We start from the raw sequence: 15,097 nt of genomic DNA, 5'->3' as shown, positions 1-15,097 counted from the left end.
GGTCAACTATATTTGGTGTATGGAATGATTGTAAGGTGTACATATCTGTATGGCATATATCATCTGACCTTGACCTCATTTTCATGGTTCATTGGTCAATGTTAAGTTGTTGTGTTTTTGGTCTGTTTTTCAATTATCATAAGCAATAGGTCAACTATTTGTTGTGTATAAGAAAATTGTGTATATATCTGTCTGACAGGATTTATCTGACCTGAGTTTATGGGATGCTTTTAATAAAACCTTTCTCTTTTAAGATTTTCAACATAAAATCAATGGTCAGTAAAGCAGGCGAGACATTTCAGCGTGTGCACTCTTGTCTTTACTATCATCTGTAGATTCCTTCAAAGAACTAATAAGTTTCCAGTATTGTTTTGGATCAGAATCTCTTAAATTATCAAGACTATTTAGGATAGTCTGTTTAAATGTGCGCATTTTATATTTGAGCAATTTATTATATTCTCTGTAGCATTTATAATATGAACCTCTGATGATAGGATCAAACGGAAATTTTGACAACTTAGTAATTCACCTTTTGATACAAGAGTTTTCCTCTTTACACTTAGATCAGAATCAAACCTTTTACAATTAGGTCTTCTTTTTTTGGATGATTTATTGTGAAAAATATTTATTTGCCTTTGAAGCAACGACATTTATAATATTCATAAAATCAGAAACTGCTCTCTCCGAATCTTCATTATTATAATCATGATTCATAAAATTATTTAAAAGTGTTATTTATGCAAACAGGGTGGCAAAGTGCAGATTACCTTAGCTGTATTTGGCAAAAACTTTCAGAATTTGGGGTTCTTAATGTTCTTCGACTTCGCATTTCGGCATTTTTAGCTTTTTGATTCGAGCGTCAGTGATTAGTCTTTTGTAGGCGAAACGCGCGTCTGACATACAGAATTATAATCCTGGTCATGATCTATATATGAGTTTATTATAGACTAGAAGATAGTTCAAAATAAAATATCCTTTTTGTTAATCTTGCCCTACTGATCTTTTTTTGCTGTTCACAGTTTCTCTCTGCAATAGATTTTGCCAAAATGCAAAACTTGATAATAATCATTATTAATGGACAATTACTCCTTAAATTAGGACTCCGAGACAGTCAATGGTTTGGTCGTAGATCTTGTTTGGTATTATAAGTCTCGTAAATATGTTGTTTCTAATGGCAAAATAGATGCCTAGATCAAGTTTGATTTTGACATTTATTCGTTTATAGTTCAGCCCATGTCGATCCGGCCCGGTCATGCATAAAAAAGTGCATAAAACAATATAAGTCATAACTGTATAGGAGAGTTTTGGGGAAATTTTTGATTCAGAATACATGTAAGTGGTATTTCGATTATTTATTTAAAGACGACCCCGAAAAGGACCTTGAGATTTGTTAGTATGGCTTTGATCAGATTGTAAACTACCAATATGAGTTCCATTGCTGTGACAAAAGTGATCAGTGTTAATTTTACCGATGATCGGAAGATTGCCACGATTAATAGAAAACCGCATAAATTACAGCAGGAAAGATTATTCTACCAATTATTCATAAAAAAAAAATTGGTTCTGGTTATTATATCCTTCTTATTCATTTTTGGCAGACCAAGGATTTGTATAGTGAGAGCAAATCCTTGGACTGACAGACTATTGAAAATGACCCCGGTGTAAAATTAAATTTAAACAAGAAAGGCCATCAAATATAGAAGTGATCTTTTCTTTTGCGTTTTAATTTAACACAAAGGACCGAGGTTTAAGAGGTCGTGGAATGATAAATGAGGTCGAGCAAGGATTTGTATTGTGAGATCACTATACAAATCCTTGGGTCGAGTAAAACATTCACAACAGTAAAATCTTTCCTTTATCCAACCGTAACTTCCGCCTGTTGGAGGGAGCACATGCATCAGTGTATTATAAATAAGCAGTATCCTATAAAATTGTCGACTGGTCAACACGATCATTTTGTATATTTCGAGACATTTTTATACTGACCACAACCAAACTTTGTAAACTGAATTTATATATTGTCAAATCCTTTATTAGCTAAGGGGAGGTAATTTAATGGGGACATAGTCAGAAAAAAATCGGACCAAATTCCCTTGATAACCCGCAAACTGAAAATTAACAGACTCTATACAATATACGCACAGTGACAATCTATTTCTTATAAATCAAATCAACTAATTTAATTTGAATTTACACAATGATATCTACCAGCTCAGCTGACGCTTATAAAATACAAAATTAAACAAGTATATATACAGACATATTTTCTCAATGTCAATGTGACACGGGTGCTCCGATATCGGAGGAATCTACTTAGACCCCTCCCCCCCTTTATCCTGGGTTAGGAACCCCCCCCCCCCCTTTTATAAATGGCTGGATCCGCCCCTGACACTCATTAACTTTAATTATCCCAATCCATATAGCTCTATTAGAGCTATAGCCTATACTTAACTATCCTTAACCATAAACCTTACCTGAACCAATATCTAACTCTGACACTAGTCTTGTGTAGATTTTAAATTTACAAAAAAATATAAGTGTGAGGGTCACTACTCCTGGTGGCTGGTGTATTGTTTGTGATTTATACCTAAAATCTGTATTGTTCACATGTGTTTTATTATTTAAATATGATTATGCATGTTCTTTGATTTACTGGTAAAATTTAACTTCAGGTAATGTCAGTTACACCGGATATGGCGGCTGAAAGTTTTCATTCATGAAATATTTCATACACTGGATTTTTTTCTCTTCAACGGGAGGACGGGAGGAGACCCCTGAAAACGGGGTTATTGTACTCCAGTCGGGAGGTTCACATGTATGTTTAATGAAAATGAAAAAAATATATATATATTCTCATTATATATGTAATTTGTAGTTAATATAAATTCTTTCATTTAATTTAATTCAGAAAAATAAAAGTACATATTGTTTTATTTTATTTTTCAGTATTTCACAGTCCAAAGATTTTTTTCTTACACAGGTAAATAATATAGGATATAATTTTGATAGGAAAAGGATCTTAAGCTCACCTTGCCTGTGGGCAAAAATAATCTATTACCACAACTTTGCAAAGATCTGTCATCTTGGTTCTACCAAGGATTTGTATAGTACTATACAAATCCTTGGTTCTGCATGTACATGTATCTTCTTACTGAATTAATTCAGAAATTGTCTCTTTTGATATCAAGTGATGATTTAAACTTTTCATAAGTCATTCTTAGAATATATTACAAAGTTTTGCTCACATGTACAGCATTGCTATTGACTGACAATGATCATGGTGATTATTATTATAATAAGAGGTGGTGTGAATGCCAATAAATGACTATTCATCAAATACCAACAAAGAGCAAAACTCATAGAGAATAGTCAGATATTAAAAGCCATGAAGTGACAAAAAAGTGATACAGTTAAAAGAAGAAAACTAATAGCCTGGCTGTTTTCACTAAAAATTGTACACCGGTACATTGTAGTTAAATCAATGAAGGCAATACAAAATCTAATTAATTAAAAGTATGCAGGAAATGATAAATTATTAGGGCCCCGCCAAATGGCGGACGCCCTATAGTGATCAGTCTGTCTGTCTGTCTGTCCGTCCGTCCGTCCGTCCCTAACAAATTGTGTCCGCTCTATATCTAGAGAACCGTTATGATTTCAAAGTTTATGCTTGACATGTATATTAACCAACACCAGAGGGTGTGTCATAATTTATGTACAACTTCCTAGATCAAAGGTCAAGGTCAAAAACTTTGGTTTCAGTTGACAACCCCATGTCCACTGATAAAGATACAAATTTTTTACCACACATTATTCACAGCGGGGCCCACAGAGATGGCTCCCATCTTAATGATATCTAGTTACGCCTATTAAGAATTATGATTAATGACCACCATACTAGCATCAAACACCATGAACACATTCACTCTTTATAATACTGAAAAAGAAAAAAAAACTGACGAAATACACATGAAATAATAAATAATCCTTACAGATGGCACATCATAAAGACATAGTCTCTTCCAAAATTTGAGGTGATGATGCATGAATTATCCCTCTTATAAGAATTTTGGTTGATGACCCCAAAAAGAGATGCTAGCAGAACTCTGACAGCCTACAAAATTCATATATATTTAAACTTCTTGTATCACCTCTTTATAAGAAAATGAAGTGAGATTTAGTCCTGCTGTTTCTGATGTCAGCAGCATCAATGAAAGTTAGTTTATTGTGATTAATTCGAGACATACATTTTAAATCTGTGTTAACAGTTCATATTTAGAGAAAACGTTAGATTTATTGAAAAACAAACAGCCATCATACATGGTCACAGCAGCTTTACCGTTATTGAAAAGAAACAAAAATTGGCAAGTTTAAGTAAATTGTTGGTATGTCAGAATTATGTTTGAAGACAAAACTGTTATTATTAATGGGGTTAAATATTTATCAAAGAAAGCAATAAGTAGAGGGCTGTTCAAGAAATACATGTATGGGGTATTGGAGGAAGGGTCAATAGGAATTTTTTATTTTATCCCTTTCTGCATGAAATTTATTGGTGATTTCATAGAATTGTTCAGGTTTATCTTTTTAAATAGCCATTACCCATCAAATTTTATGAGAAGCAGTTGCATAAGCATTCGCACATCTCTTTTCCATTTGAAGTTATTTGGCCCTTTGCCCTCAGTCATGGTCTATTGACTTTGAAACTTTAACTTAGGTTGCTATAAGGTCAGTTTAAGGGGAACCACTAATGGTAATTCAATGATATTTGGTATGCCCTTGCATTAGAATTTGCACATCTTCAGATGATCCATTTATGACAAGTCAATGGTATTTGGTATGCTATTGTATTAGCTTTGGCATTTCTTATTTCCATGGAGGGAAATTTGCTCTGTACCTTTGGTCATGGTCATTGACTTTGAAAGTTTTGCATAGTTTACATGTTAAAGTATTGCCATTTTAATTTCAGCATTTGCATTATATTATCAAAAGTATATAAAGGCGAGACATATTATCTCTCAAGTTTGTGCAGAAGAAAACCGTGTTTATGCTCCTTGTAATTATGGAAGCTATAGGACATGTAGAAAGGGGAAGACGATTGATTTGAAACAGATTTTTCAGGTCAAAAGGTCAAAGGTCAACCCATGAAATGATTGCTTGATTGATTGTTGGTTGCTTAACATCCATTGACAAATATTTCATGCATGTTCAGGATGAGAACATATTAACAATAAATACAATCGGTAAGTCCTGAAATAGAGGCCGTCCACGTCCAGTATGAATGTTGGGGAACTTTTGACTGCCACTGGAAAATTAGGGTATCGGATATGGACAGAAATTTTGTTTACATCAGGCCACCTAGGGACCCCACAAAGAGTTGTTGCTAAACATGCACAGAGTGTGGCACACACTTTACACAAAGCATCAGATCCCATGAAATGAAAATCTCTCTCAATATAGTATTAATGTGCAGTTTGAGGAGCATCAGTTGGCATTGCCAGTTTTTCACTGTGCCAGATTTTCACTTGTTATTGGACATGTTTGTCTTTTCTGTATAAATGTGTAATATACATAATAATAATACATATTTTTTTTCTTAATTTTACAGTGATATTTTATTATTTTATTTTTATTTTAACATTTTATTTTATTTAGTTTATTTTTTACATTTTATTTTTTGCATTTTTTTTGCCTCATTTAATTTTTTTTCTCCAATATGGAAGTGAATAATGGCAGAAATGGAACAGCAGAATTCATCTCCACAGCAGACAAATTTGATAATAAATTACTTGCCTCAATCCCTGACGGATGAAGAGTTTCGTTCTATGTTCTTAAGCATTGGTCCAATTAAAAATTCCAAAATTGTTAGAGATAAACAAACCGGATACAGCTATGGATTTGGCTTTATTGACTATCAGAGTGCAGTCGATGCAGCAAGAGCTATTGAATCCCTAAATGGATTACAACTACAGAATAAGAGAATAAAAGTTGCGTATTCAAGGCAAGGGGGTGAAGACATCAAACAAGCTAATGTTTACATCACAAATGTTCCAAGACATTGGAAAAGTGAACAGCTACAAGAACACTTTGGTCAGTTTGGAAATATTGTTTCATGTCGAGTAATTATTGATGAAAGAACTGGATTTTCCAAAGGGATTGGTTTTATTCTTTATAATCTGAAAGAGGATTCTGAAAAAGCTATTGCATCAATGAATGGTAAAGTTCCAGAAGGTGGAGAAATGCCAATGTTAGTTAAACTGGCAGATGACAATGCCAAAAAGGTGCGACCACCACCTGTGCAGTTTTTACCAGCTCCTCCAATGGCTGGTCGATACCCTCATGGGCCAATGAGAAGCATGGGTAACAGATTCTCACGATATAATCCAATAGGAGGCTCTAATTACAATGCTCCCCCAGTTGGTGCAGGTCCATACATTCTCTATGTCTATAACATTGGTGACAATGCAAACGAACAAATGCTATATCAGTTATTTAGTGCATATGGAAATGTTCAGAAAGTGAATGTTATCTATGATGGTCAGCGTCAAAAGTGTAAAGGCTATGGCTTTGTGACAATGACAAATTGGGAAGAAGCAGAAACAGCAATCAGTTGTCTCAATGGCTATTGGGTCCAAGGAAGAGAACTTCAAGTCTCATATAAGAAATAAATACGCAATGACTAATGTTTAAATTATATAAATGGTTACTGGTAATGAATGATACAACAGCTTAGCCACTCTACTAAACCAGCATGTCCTATCTTAATAACATATATTGTAAATTACCCTACTGTTCATGTTGTTAGAATTATTTTTTTTTAAATTATTAAGATAAAAAACCTCAAGGTTTGTTTCATTGATCATTCATATTCGAGTCATTCCTACACATGAAAAAGACAGAAAGTTTTTGTCCTGTTAGCAGTGGTTAGTCTGATTGCCTGTAGATTTGTTCATTAATTAAAAAATTGTGTATGCCTTATTTTCTGAAATTTACACAGGATGAGTTAAAGATATGAGGGTCTGGTTTGGGGGGTCCTTCATTTCTGTATTCTTTATTTTAAATTTTTTTTTCTTTTAACATAACTCTTATTCTGTAAAATTCTCATAAAAATTATTTTACTATTAACTACATATCAGTAATTAGATGATTTCTTTATTCTGTACATTGTTCAAATCTATAATCAGTATTATATTACCTAATTCTTTATTTTCCACAGTTATTCTTTAATTTATTTTTTGCACCCCATTATTCTCTTATTCTTTATTATCTTTTTTGCTCTTTTTCCTGTATTCATTTTTTTACCATTATTCTCTGTTCTGTAACTCAAATAGAAATTGTGGTTAATTATCTTGAAAAGTAAAACAAATACTGGAGAGAAAATTTAAACAGTAAAAATGACCAGAACAACATGATTTACATAGAAGTCAACTTGGCAGAAATTGTCAGTTGACCCCTTATAGGACTTGTTGCCTTTGAATGATAATATTATGTCTCGCCTGCGACGAAAGTCTCAGTATGCAAGACATAGGGCTTAATATCAGGCTGTGGCGTAAACTATTTGTTTAAAGTTTTATATTTCAGAGGTAGAGGACCTGAATGCTTTATATCTTTTATGCAGACACCTTTATATGTTACAACGTTTCTGTCTGTCATATTTCCCTTGTTGTCGTTGTCTGAAGACATTTGGTTTCCAGACAATAACTTGAGTATAAGTGTATGGAACTTTATGAAATTGTACCACAAGGTTCCATACCATATACGGAAGGTTGGTATTGATTTTGGGGGTTATTGTCGTAACTGACTAGGTATATCAGGCCAAAAACAAGCATTTTTCTTGTTTCAGGACAGTCAATGATTTGTATGAAATTGTACCACAAGGTTCCATACCTGAAAAGGAAGGTTGGGATTGATTTTGGAGTTATGGCCAAAACCATTTAGGAACTAGGGGCCAAAAAAACCTAGGATTTTCTGGTTTCTGGATAATAACTTGAGTATAAGTCTGTGGATCTCTATGAAATTGTACCACAAGGTTCCGTACCAAAAAATGAAGGTTGGGATTGATTTTGGTGATTATCATATGGCCCTAATTATAACTGTTTGGGAAAAATGGGCCAAAAACAATACTTTTCTAATACTTTGTATAATTTTTTATTTCTTGACCAATTTCAATTGGGTTTAATTCAAAGTCTTGAATTCTTGGGGTTCTTTAATATGCTGAATCTAACGGTGTGTTTAGATATTTAGTTTTGGGCCTTGTTTTCAAATTGGTCCACATTAAGGTCCAAAGGGTTCAGTTTAATTCTTGGGGTTCTTTGCTATGCTGAATCTAAACGTGTTTTCAAATTGGCCCACAAAGGATCCAAAATTAAACAGTTTTATTTTAATAAAATTGAATTCTTGGGGTTCTTACACTGCTTTTAAAGTATCTATTTAATACTTTAATGATGTATTTAAATGGGTAATTATGGTTGCAAACTCTATTGGTAATTTGAATTGAGATTATGACCAAAAAAAAGATTGGGAGGGGGTCAATACGCAATAGCATCGTGTTTTGCACAAAAGCAAAAAAAAAAGGGGTTAATTTTTTTTTTTTTTGGGGGGGGGGGGGGGGGGGGGGTCAATTCGCACAGGCACAGTGTATTGCACAAAAGCAAAAAATTGAATATAAATTCAAATCATATAACCAATTTTAAGTTCTTTGACTACAGTTATTCTGTGTCAGAAACCTATTATGTGTCAAATATTTAATTACAATCCAAATTCAGACCTGTATCAAGCGCGAATATTGTGTCCATTTTTGCCCCAACTGTTCAGGGTTGGACCTCTGCGGTCGTATCCAGCATCGCCCGGCGAAGCAATTTATTCTAATACTAATAGCAATAGGTCAGCTATATTTGGTGTATGGAATAATCTTAAGATGTACCTGTCTGTCTGGCAGGTATCATTTGGCCTTGATCTCATTTTCATGGTTCATTGGTCAATTTTTGGTCTGTTTTTATACGCCCGTTTACGGGACGTATTATGGTGTACCGTTGTACGTCCGTCTGTCCGTCCGTCCGTCGTCAACATGTCGGACATTAACTCAAAAACGCTTTAACCAATTTGCTTAAAACTTTGGTGAATTGTTTATATCTATCGTTTTTTATAAATTTTAGATTTTACGTTTCCGAGTTATGGGGTTTTATTCATTAAAAAAAGGGGGATTTTCCAGTTTTCGGACAATAACTCAAGAATGCTTTCACCAACTTGCAAGAAATTTTGGTTAATTGTTTATATCTATTGACATGAGCTCCCTTTGGATTTTTATAAATTTTAGATTTTACGTTTCCAAGTTATGGGGTTTTATTCATAAAAAAAGGGGGATTTTCCAGTTTTCGGACCATAACTCAAAAATGCTTTCAGCAGTTCTCATGAAACTTTGATGAATTGTTGATATCTATTGATGTAAGCTCCCTTTAGAATTTTATAAATTTTAGATTTTACATTTCCGAATTATGGGGTTTATTCATTAAAAAAGGGGGGATTTTCCAGTTTTCAGACAAAAACTCAAAAATGCTTTCAGCAATTCGTATGAAACTTTGGTGAAGTGTTTATATCTATTGATGTAAGCTCCCTTTAGAATTTTATAAATTTTATTTGTTTATAGTCGGACAACAGATTTACTAAGTATTGTGCAACACCACAGTGTATTGCACAACAGCAAGAAATCTTTAATTGAATATAAATTCAATTCATATAACCAACTTCAAGTTCTTTGACTACATTTATTCAGAAACCTATAATAGATGTATGTCAAATATTTAGTTACAATCCAAATTCAGACCTGTATCAAGCTTGAATATTGTGTCCATTTTTGCCCCAACTGTTCAGGGTTAGACCTCTGCGGGCGTATCCAGCTGCGCTCAGCGAAGCAGTTTATTGATTCAGCCATGCTGGATCTATGTGATCACTCCGGATTGGAGATAGTGCAAAATTCTAAGTTGAAGACATGTCATGAAAATAATTATGTGTTTCTATGACTTGCACCATTTGAATCATCAACTGCCAACTTTTAATATGTTGTTTGTCCTTAAATTAAGAAAAGTTTGGGCGAACAACTTCTTTGTTTTAGATATACACTTGCATATAGGTCCTTTGTAAATCAAAATTTATATTATATTGCCATTTATTATTTGATGTGTAAAATGTGATTTATCAAGTTTAAGCAGTTGGTCAGAATAATGAAAGTGTTCTATCAGTATCTTATGTTCCTGTAAGCCATTGAATAAAAGTTGGTTCACGATGTGAATTGATATCAGTGTTAATTCCCACACTTTTTATGCCACCGCCGTAGCGGAGGGGGCATTAAGTTTTACTCTTAATTGTCCGTCTGTACGTACGTCCGTACGTCCCAAAGTTGTTCTCTAACTTTAGTTTGCCTCAACCAAATGTTATGAAACTTACACACAATGCTTATTACCACAAAACACAGATCAAGTTTGAATTTTGGTGGTGTCACTTTAACCGTTCTAGAGTTATGCCCCTTGACAAATGGAAAAAAATGCTGTTTTTTTTCGTTTCCGTTCTCTAACTTAAGTTTGCCTCAACCAAATGCTATGAAACTTATACACAATGCTTGTTACCACAAAATACAGTTCAAGTTTGAATTATGGTGGTGTCACTTTAACCGTTCTAGAGTTATTCCCCTTTACAAATGGAAAAATTGCCGAATTTTTCGTTTCCGTTCTCTAACTTAAGTTTGCCTCAACCAAATTTATGAAACTTCTACACATTACTTATTACCACAAAACTCGGGATCAAGTTCAAATTTGGGTAGGGTCACTATTACTGTTCTTCAGTTATGTCCGTTTATGATTTTATATGATATGCAAGCGGGGGCATCATCTTTGTCCCATGGACACATTCCACATTTATTTTAAATGCTATGATTCCAAATCTTGCATAAGGCAAATGAGATTATTGATACAATACCAGTATGATGGACAGCTTCCACCATTTTCAAACAATTACACTCAAAGGTGTAAGTATTAATTGGATTAAACCACTCAAATGCAGTCTTAATTGACCACAGTTTTAGTAATATATCATGACAGTTGATAATCATACTGGTATTGAGGTCAAGAATTTGTGTATTCCATTTATTACACAACTTACGGAATACACAAAATCTTGACCTTAATAGTTGTAAAATCAGTGTCATAATCGTCTGACATAAGCTAATAATTAAGGTCTATTTAGTTACAATTATCAGTAATTTGGTTGAAGCAATAAACACAATTGCATAACTCTTGTACCTGAACATTTTCTGCAATAAATTTATTTGTATATTCCCCATTATATTGCTATTTAACAGTAATTGGATCAGATATTGGTACATGTATATTTGAATACAGGAAATGTATTTTTTCCTTAATGAAGAATTAACACCAATTTAGATAAAAGTTATTTATTTATTTTTGTTGTTGAGAAAGTGCATTTTTAATGCCTCTTTCTGGAAATTATTAAGACAATTATAATTAATGGCATATAAAAAATATGCTCCACATTTGAAGGTTTCCCTTAACATTCTTGTCAAAATCATTGAATTTTAAATGTCTCTAAAAAAAAGATGTAAAAAAATCTGACAGTGTCTTCAATTGAAATACCAAAACAATTTGCACCAATATTGCAAAATTCTCCATTTTTTGGCAATAGAATAGAAATTTTACAGTGAGATTATGGAAATGAAGATAACAAAATAACTATTGAAAGTATGGTCAGAAAAAATGTCAGACTAGCTACATAATTGGCTGAATCACAACATCCATGATGCTTTGATTCAATTACCACAGGGGCCTCGGTGGCCGAGTGGTCTAAGTAGTGGAACTTCTGTATCACTAGCCTGTCAACACTGAAGTTGTAAGTTCGAATCTGGGAACTGACAGATCGACTCAAATCTTAATTGACTAGGATTATCAGCTTTCCTACCGAAGGTGGGTGGTTCTCCTCGGGCACACCGGCTTCCTGCACCAATAAAAACCGACCGCCATGAAATAGCACAATATTGCTGAAAGTGGCATTAAAAACTAACCAATCAATCAATTACCATAAGCAATAGGTCAACTGTATTTACAGAAACTAAGGTTTCAATTCCCTCGGACAAAGTTGGCCTTAGATGGATTTGGCTATTTTTTTTTAGGTCCTTTTTGGTTTATATAGCTCTTCTACGTTTTCGGTCCTTATATACATCCTTGGCTTTTAAATATTCGGCTTTGAGCGTTTCTGATGAAGGTAACTGCCGAAAAGCATGAAATTTATAAGGTGTTTTTTATTTTTAGCTCACCTGGCCCAAAAGGGCCAAGTGAGCTTTTCTCATCACTTGGCGTCCGTCGTCGTCGTCTGTTAACTTTTACAAAAATCTTCTCCTCTGAGACTACTAATGGGCCAAATTTAACCAAACTTGGCCACCATCATCATTAGGGTATCTTGTTTTAAAAATGTGTCCGATGACCCGGCCCGCAAAACAAGATGGCAGCCATGTCTAAAAATAGAACATGGTGTAAAATGTAGATTTTGGCTTATATCTCTGAAACAAAAGCATTTAGAGCAAATCTGACAGGACTAAAATTGTTCATAAGGTCAAGATCTATCTGCCCTATACGAATCAGACAACCCATTGTTGGGTTTCTGCCCCTGAATTGGTTATTTTAAGGAAATTTTGCAGTTTTTGGTTATGATCTTGAATATTGTTATAGATAGAGATAAACTGTAAACAGCAATAATGTACAGCAAAGTAAGATCTACAAATAAGTCAACATGACCAAAATTGTCAATTGACCCCATAAGGAGTTATTGCCCTATAAAGTCAATTTTTCGTCAGTTATATATAATGCCTTGGAGTTCAGTATTTTTGTGATTTCGCCAGGTAAACTAAATTTGCGACAGTAAAACTACCGATGGACGTCCGCAAAGCTTCAAATACAATACAGTTATCTCTAGAGGGTTATTCGCCGGTGAATAATAGGGTTATTCAACGCTGGTGTAAATTTTCATGGTTATTCGTTCTTCCTTGCAATTGAATGAAAATTAACTGAATTATTCCATGTCACGTGATAACGTTTTACCCAATAGAATTGTTTGAAATATATGTAAGGTATAATAATTACATTTAACTATCAAAATAACATACAGGCAAGACATATTATTGTGCCGACAGTTTATTTTGAAAAACGTTACATATCTGCATGGGGCAAATTGTTCAGAATGTAAATTTCTACCTACTGTCCATATTACAAAAAATATCCGACGACTCCGTATCTATTTAAGAATTGAATGCTTCTTTTTGTAAATTTATTGGGGTGTAAAAACGTTAACCGAAGTACATTTTTGTATGAAGCGCGGAAGCAGCGCTTCATTCTAAAAATGTGCGCACGGTCAACGCTTTTACAACCCTATAAAATTACTAAAAGAAGCATTCAATTCTTATAATTACATTTTTTTTGCTAGGATCATGAAAACACGTTTTCTATCATGTTTTTCTTTTATTTACCTGTGCATTTTATTGTGGAAGCTCGTGTCATCATGAATGTTACATTTCATTTTGAAATGAAGGTTAATTTCAGAATGACGCGAGAGTGCTGTTAGCCAATCAAAATAACTTATTATAATGAAACATACATGTGATGTAATTATAAGTTATTGCCCTTAAATGGCAATTTTTTGTTGGGTTGTACATATTATATTATGGTGATGTCGGATGGGATGGGAAAAGTGGGTGTCGTATATGGGTCATTTTCAAAAAATGTCGAATTTTCGGTACACCTGTGCTAATTTTTTTTATTTTTAATTGAAAATGCAGTTGTAAGTGTTTAAACGAAATTTGTAGGATTTATGAGTTAGAACATCAATGATAAACACAATTTAGATCTATTTTGATAAGATTAAAATATAACAAGAAATGATTGTAACAGGATGCTGTTACGAAGTATCCCAAACGAAGCTCCCATAATTCGTAATTCTCATGGTGACCTGACATTGGGTTAAGTCCAGTACAAATTGGTTTGGTCCAGTAAAGTGATATGCATTAGTGACGCCTAGGGACTGATTCTGTATTTCATTCAAATCTTCGTGAAATGACGAACAGGAATATATATGGTTTAGGGGTGGGGATCTCGACCATTTACAAAATATTAGAACATTGGGGGTGGGGGAACCCCTTGAGACTTACCCTATATATCATTCAAATCTTCATGACATGACAAACAGGAATATAAATGGTTTAGATGTTGGGATTTCGACAATTAACAAGATATTTGAACATATTCAAATGACAGGGGGTGGGGAAGACCCTTTGGGTCTTACCATGTATATAATTTAAATCATCTTGGCATGACAAACCAGCAAATATATGGTTTAGGGGTGGGGATCCGGACCACTTACAAGATATTAGAACTTTCTCAAATGGCAGGTGGTCAGGATGACTCCTGGGGACTAACCCTGTTTATCATTAAAATCATCTTGGCATGGCAAATCAAAATATATATGGTTAAGGGGTGGGGATCTTGACCACTTACAAGATATTAGAACTTTCTCAAACGGCAGGGGGTGGGGGTGACCCATGGGTACTAACCCTGTATTTTATTTGATGTGCTTTTTCATGGCAAACCAGAATAAATATGGTTTAGGGTAGGGATCTTGACCACTGAGAAGATATTAAAACTTTCTCAAATGGCAGGGGGTTGGGATGACCCCTGGGGACTAACCCTGTTTATCATTCAAATCATCTTGGCATGACAAACCAGAATATGTATGGTTTAGGGGTGGGGATCTTAACCACTTACAAGATATTAGAACTTTCTCAAATGGCAGGGGGTGGGTGACCCCTGGGGACTAACCCTGTGTTTCATTTGATGTGCTTTATCATGACAAACCAGAATATATAATAATAATAATAATAATAATAATAATAATAACAAACCAGAATATATAGTAATAAAAAGAAGAAGAAGAAGAACTGAGCAAAACAATAAGTCTTCTTAATTAAGTACGATTTTTTGCGTAATTTATGTGCGTACAGTGTCAGGGTAACACATTTCAAATGCTTTTTTTTCCTATTTTCTGATTG

The 15,097-nt window shown here is 33.9% G+C and overlaps 2 protein-coding genes across 2 annotated transcripts in view; one reads left to right on the top strand and one right to left on the bottom strand.

Annotated features, from left to right (window-relative positions):
- The window catches only part of LOC127728339 (calcium channel flower-like), a 172,782-nt gene that overhangs the window by 41,838 nt on the left and 115,847 nt on the right, over positions 1–15,097 (bottom strand). The window lies entirely within an intron of this gene.
- LOC127727689 (ELAV-like protein 4) overlaps positions 1,852–15,097 on the top strand; it is a 29,941-nt gene continuing 16,695 nt past the window's right edge. The window contains exons 1-3 of the mRNA XM_052234803.1: positions 1,852–2,000; positions 2,947–2,980; positions 5,718–6,653. Coding sequence (XP_052090763.1) covers positions 5,724–6,653 — 930 coding nt within the window. The 5' untranslated portion in view covers positions 1,852–2,000; positions 2,947–2,980; positions 5,718–5,723. The remainder of the gene's footprint in view (positions 2,001–2,946; positions 2,981–5,717; positions 6,654–15,097) is intronic.

Source organism: Mytilus californianus, unplaced genomic scaffold, assembly GCF_021869535.1.
Source record: "Mytilus californianus isolate M0D057914Y unplaced genomic scaffold, xbMytCali1.0.p SCAF_2, whole genome shotgun sequence".
Classification (NCBI taxonomy): Eukaryota; Metazoa; Mollusca; class Bivalvia; order Mytilida; family Mytilidae; genus Mytilus; species Mytilus californianus.
This window is presented reverse-complemented; position numbering and strand designations above follow the sequence as displayed.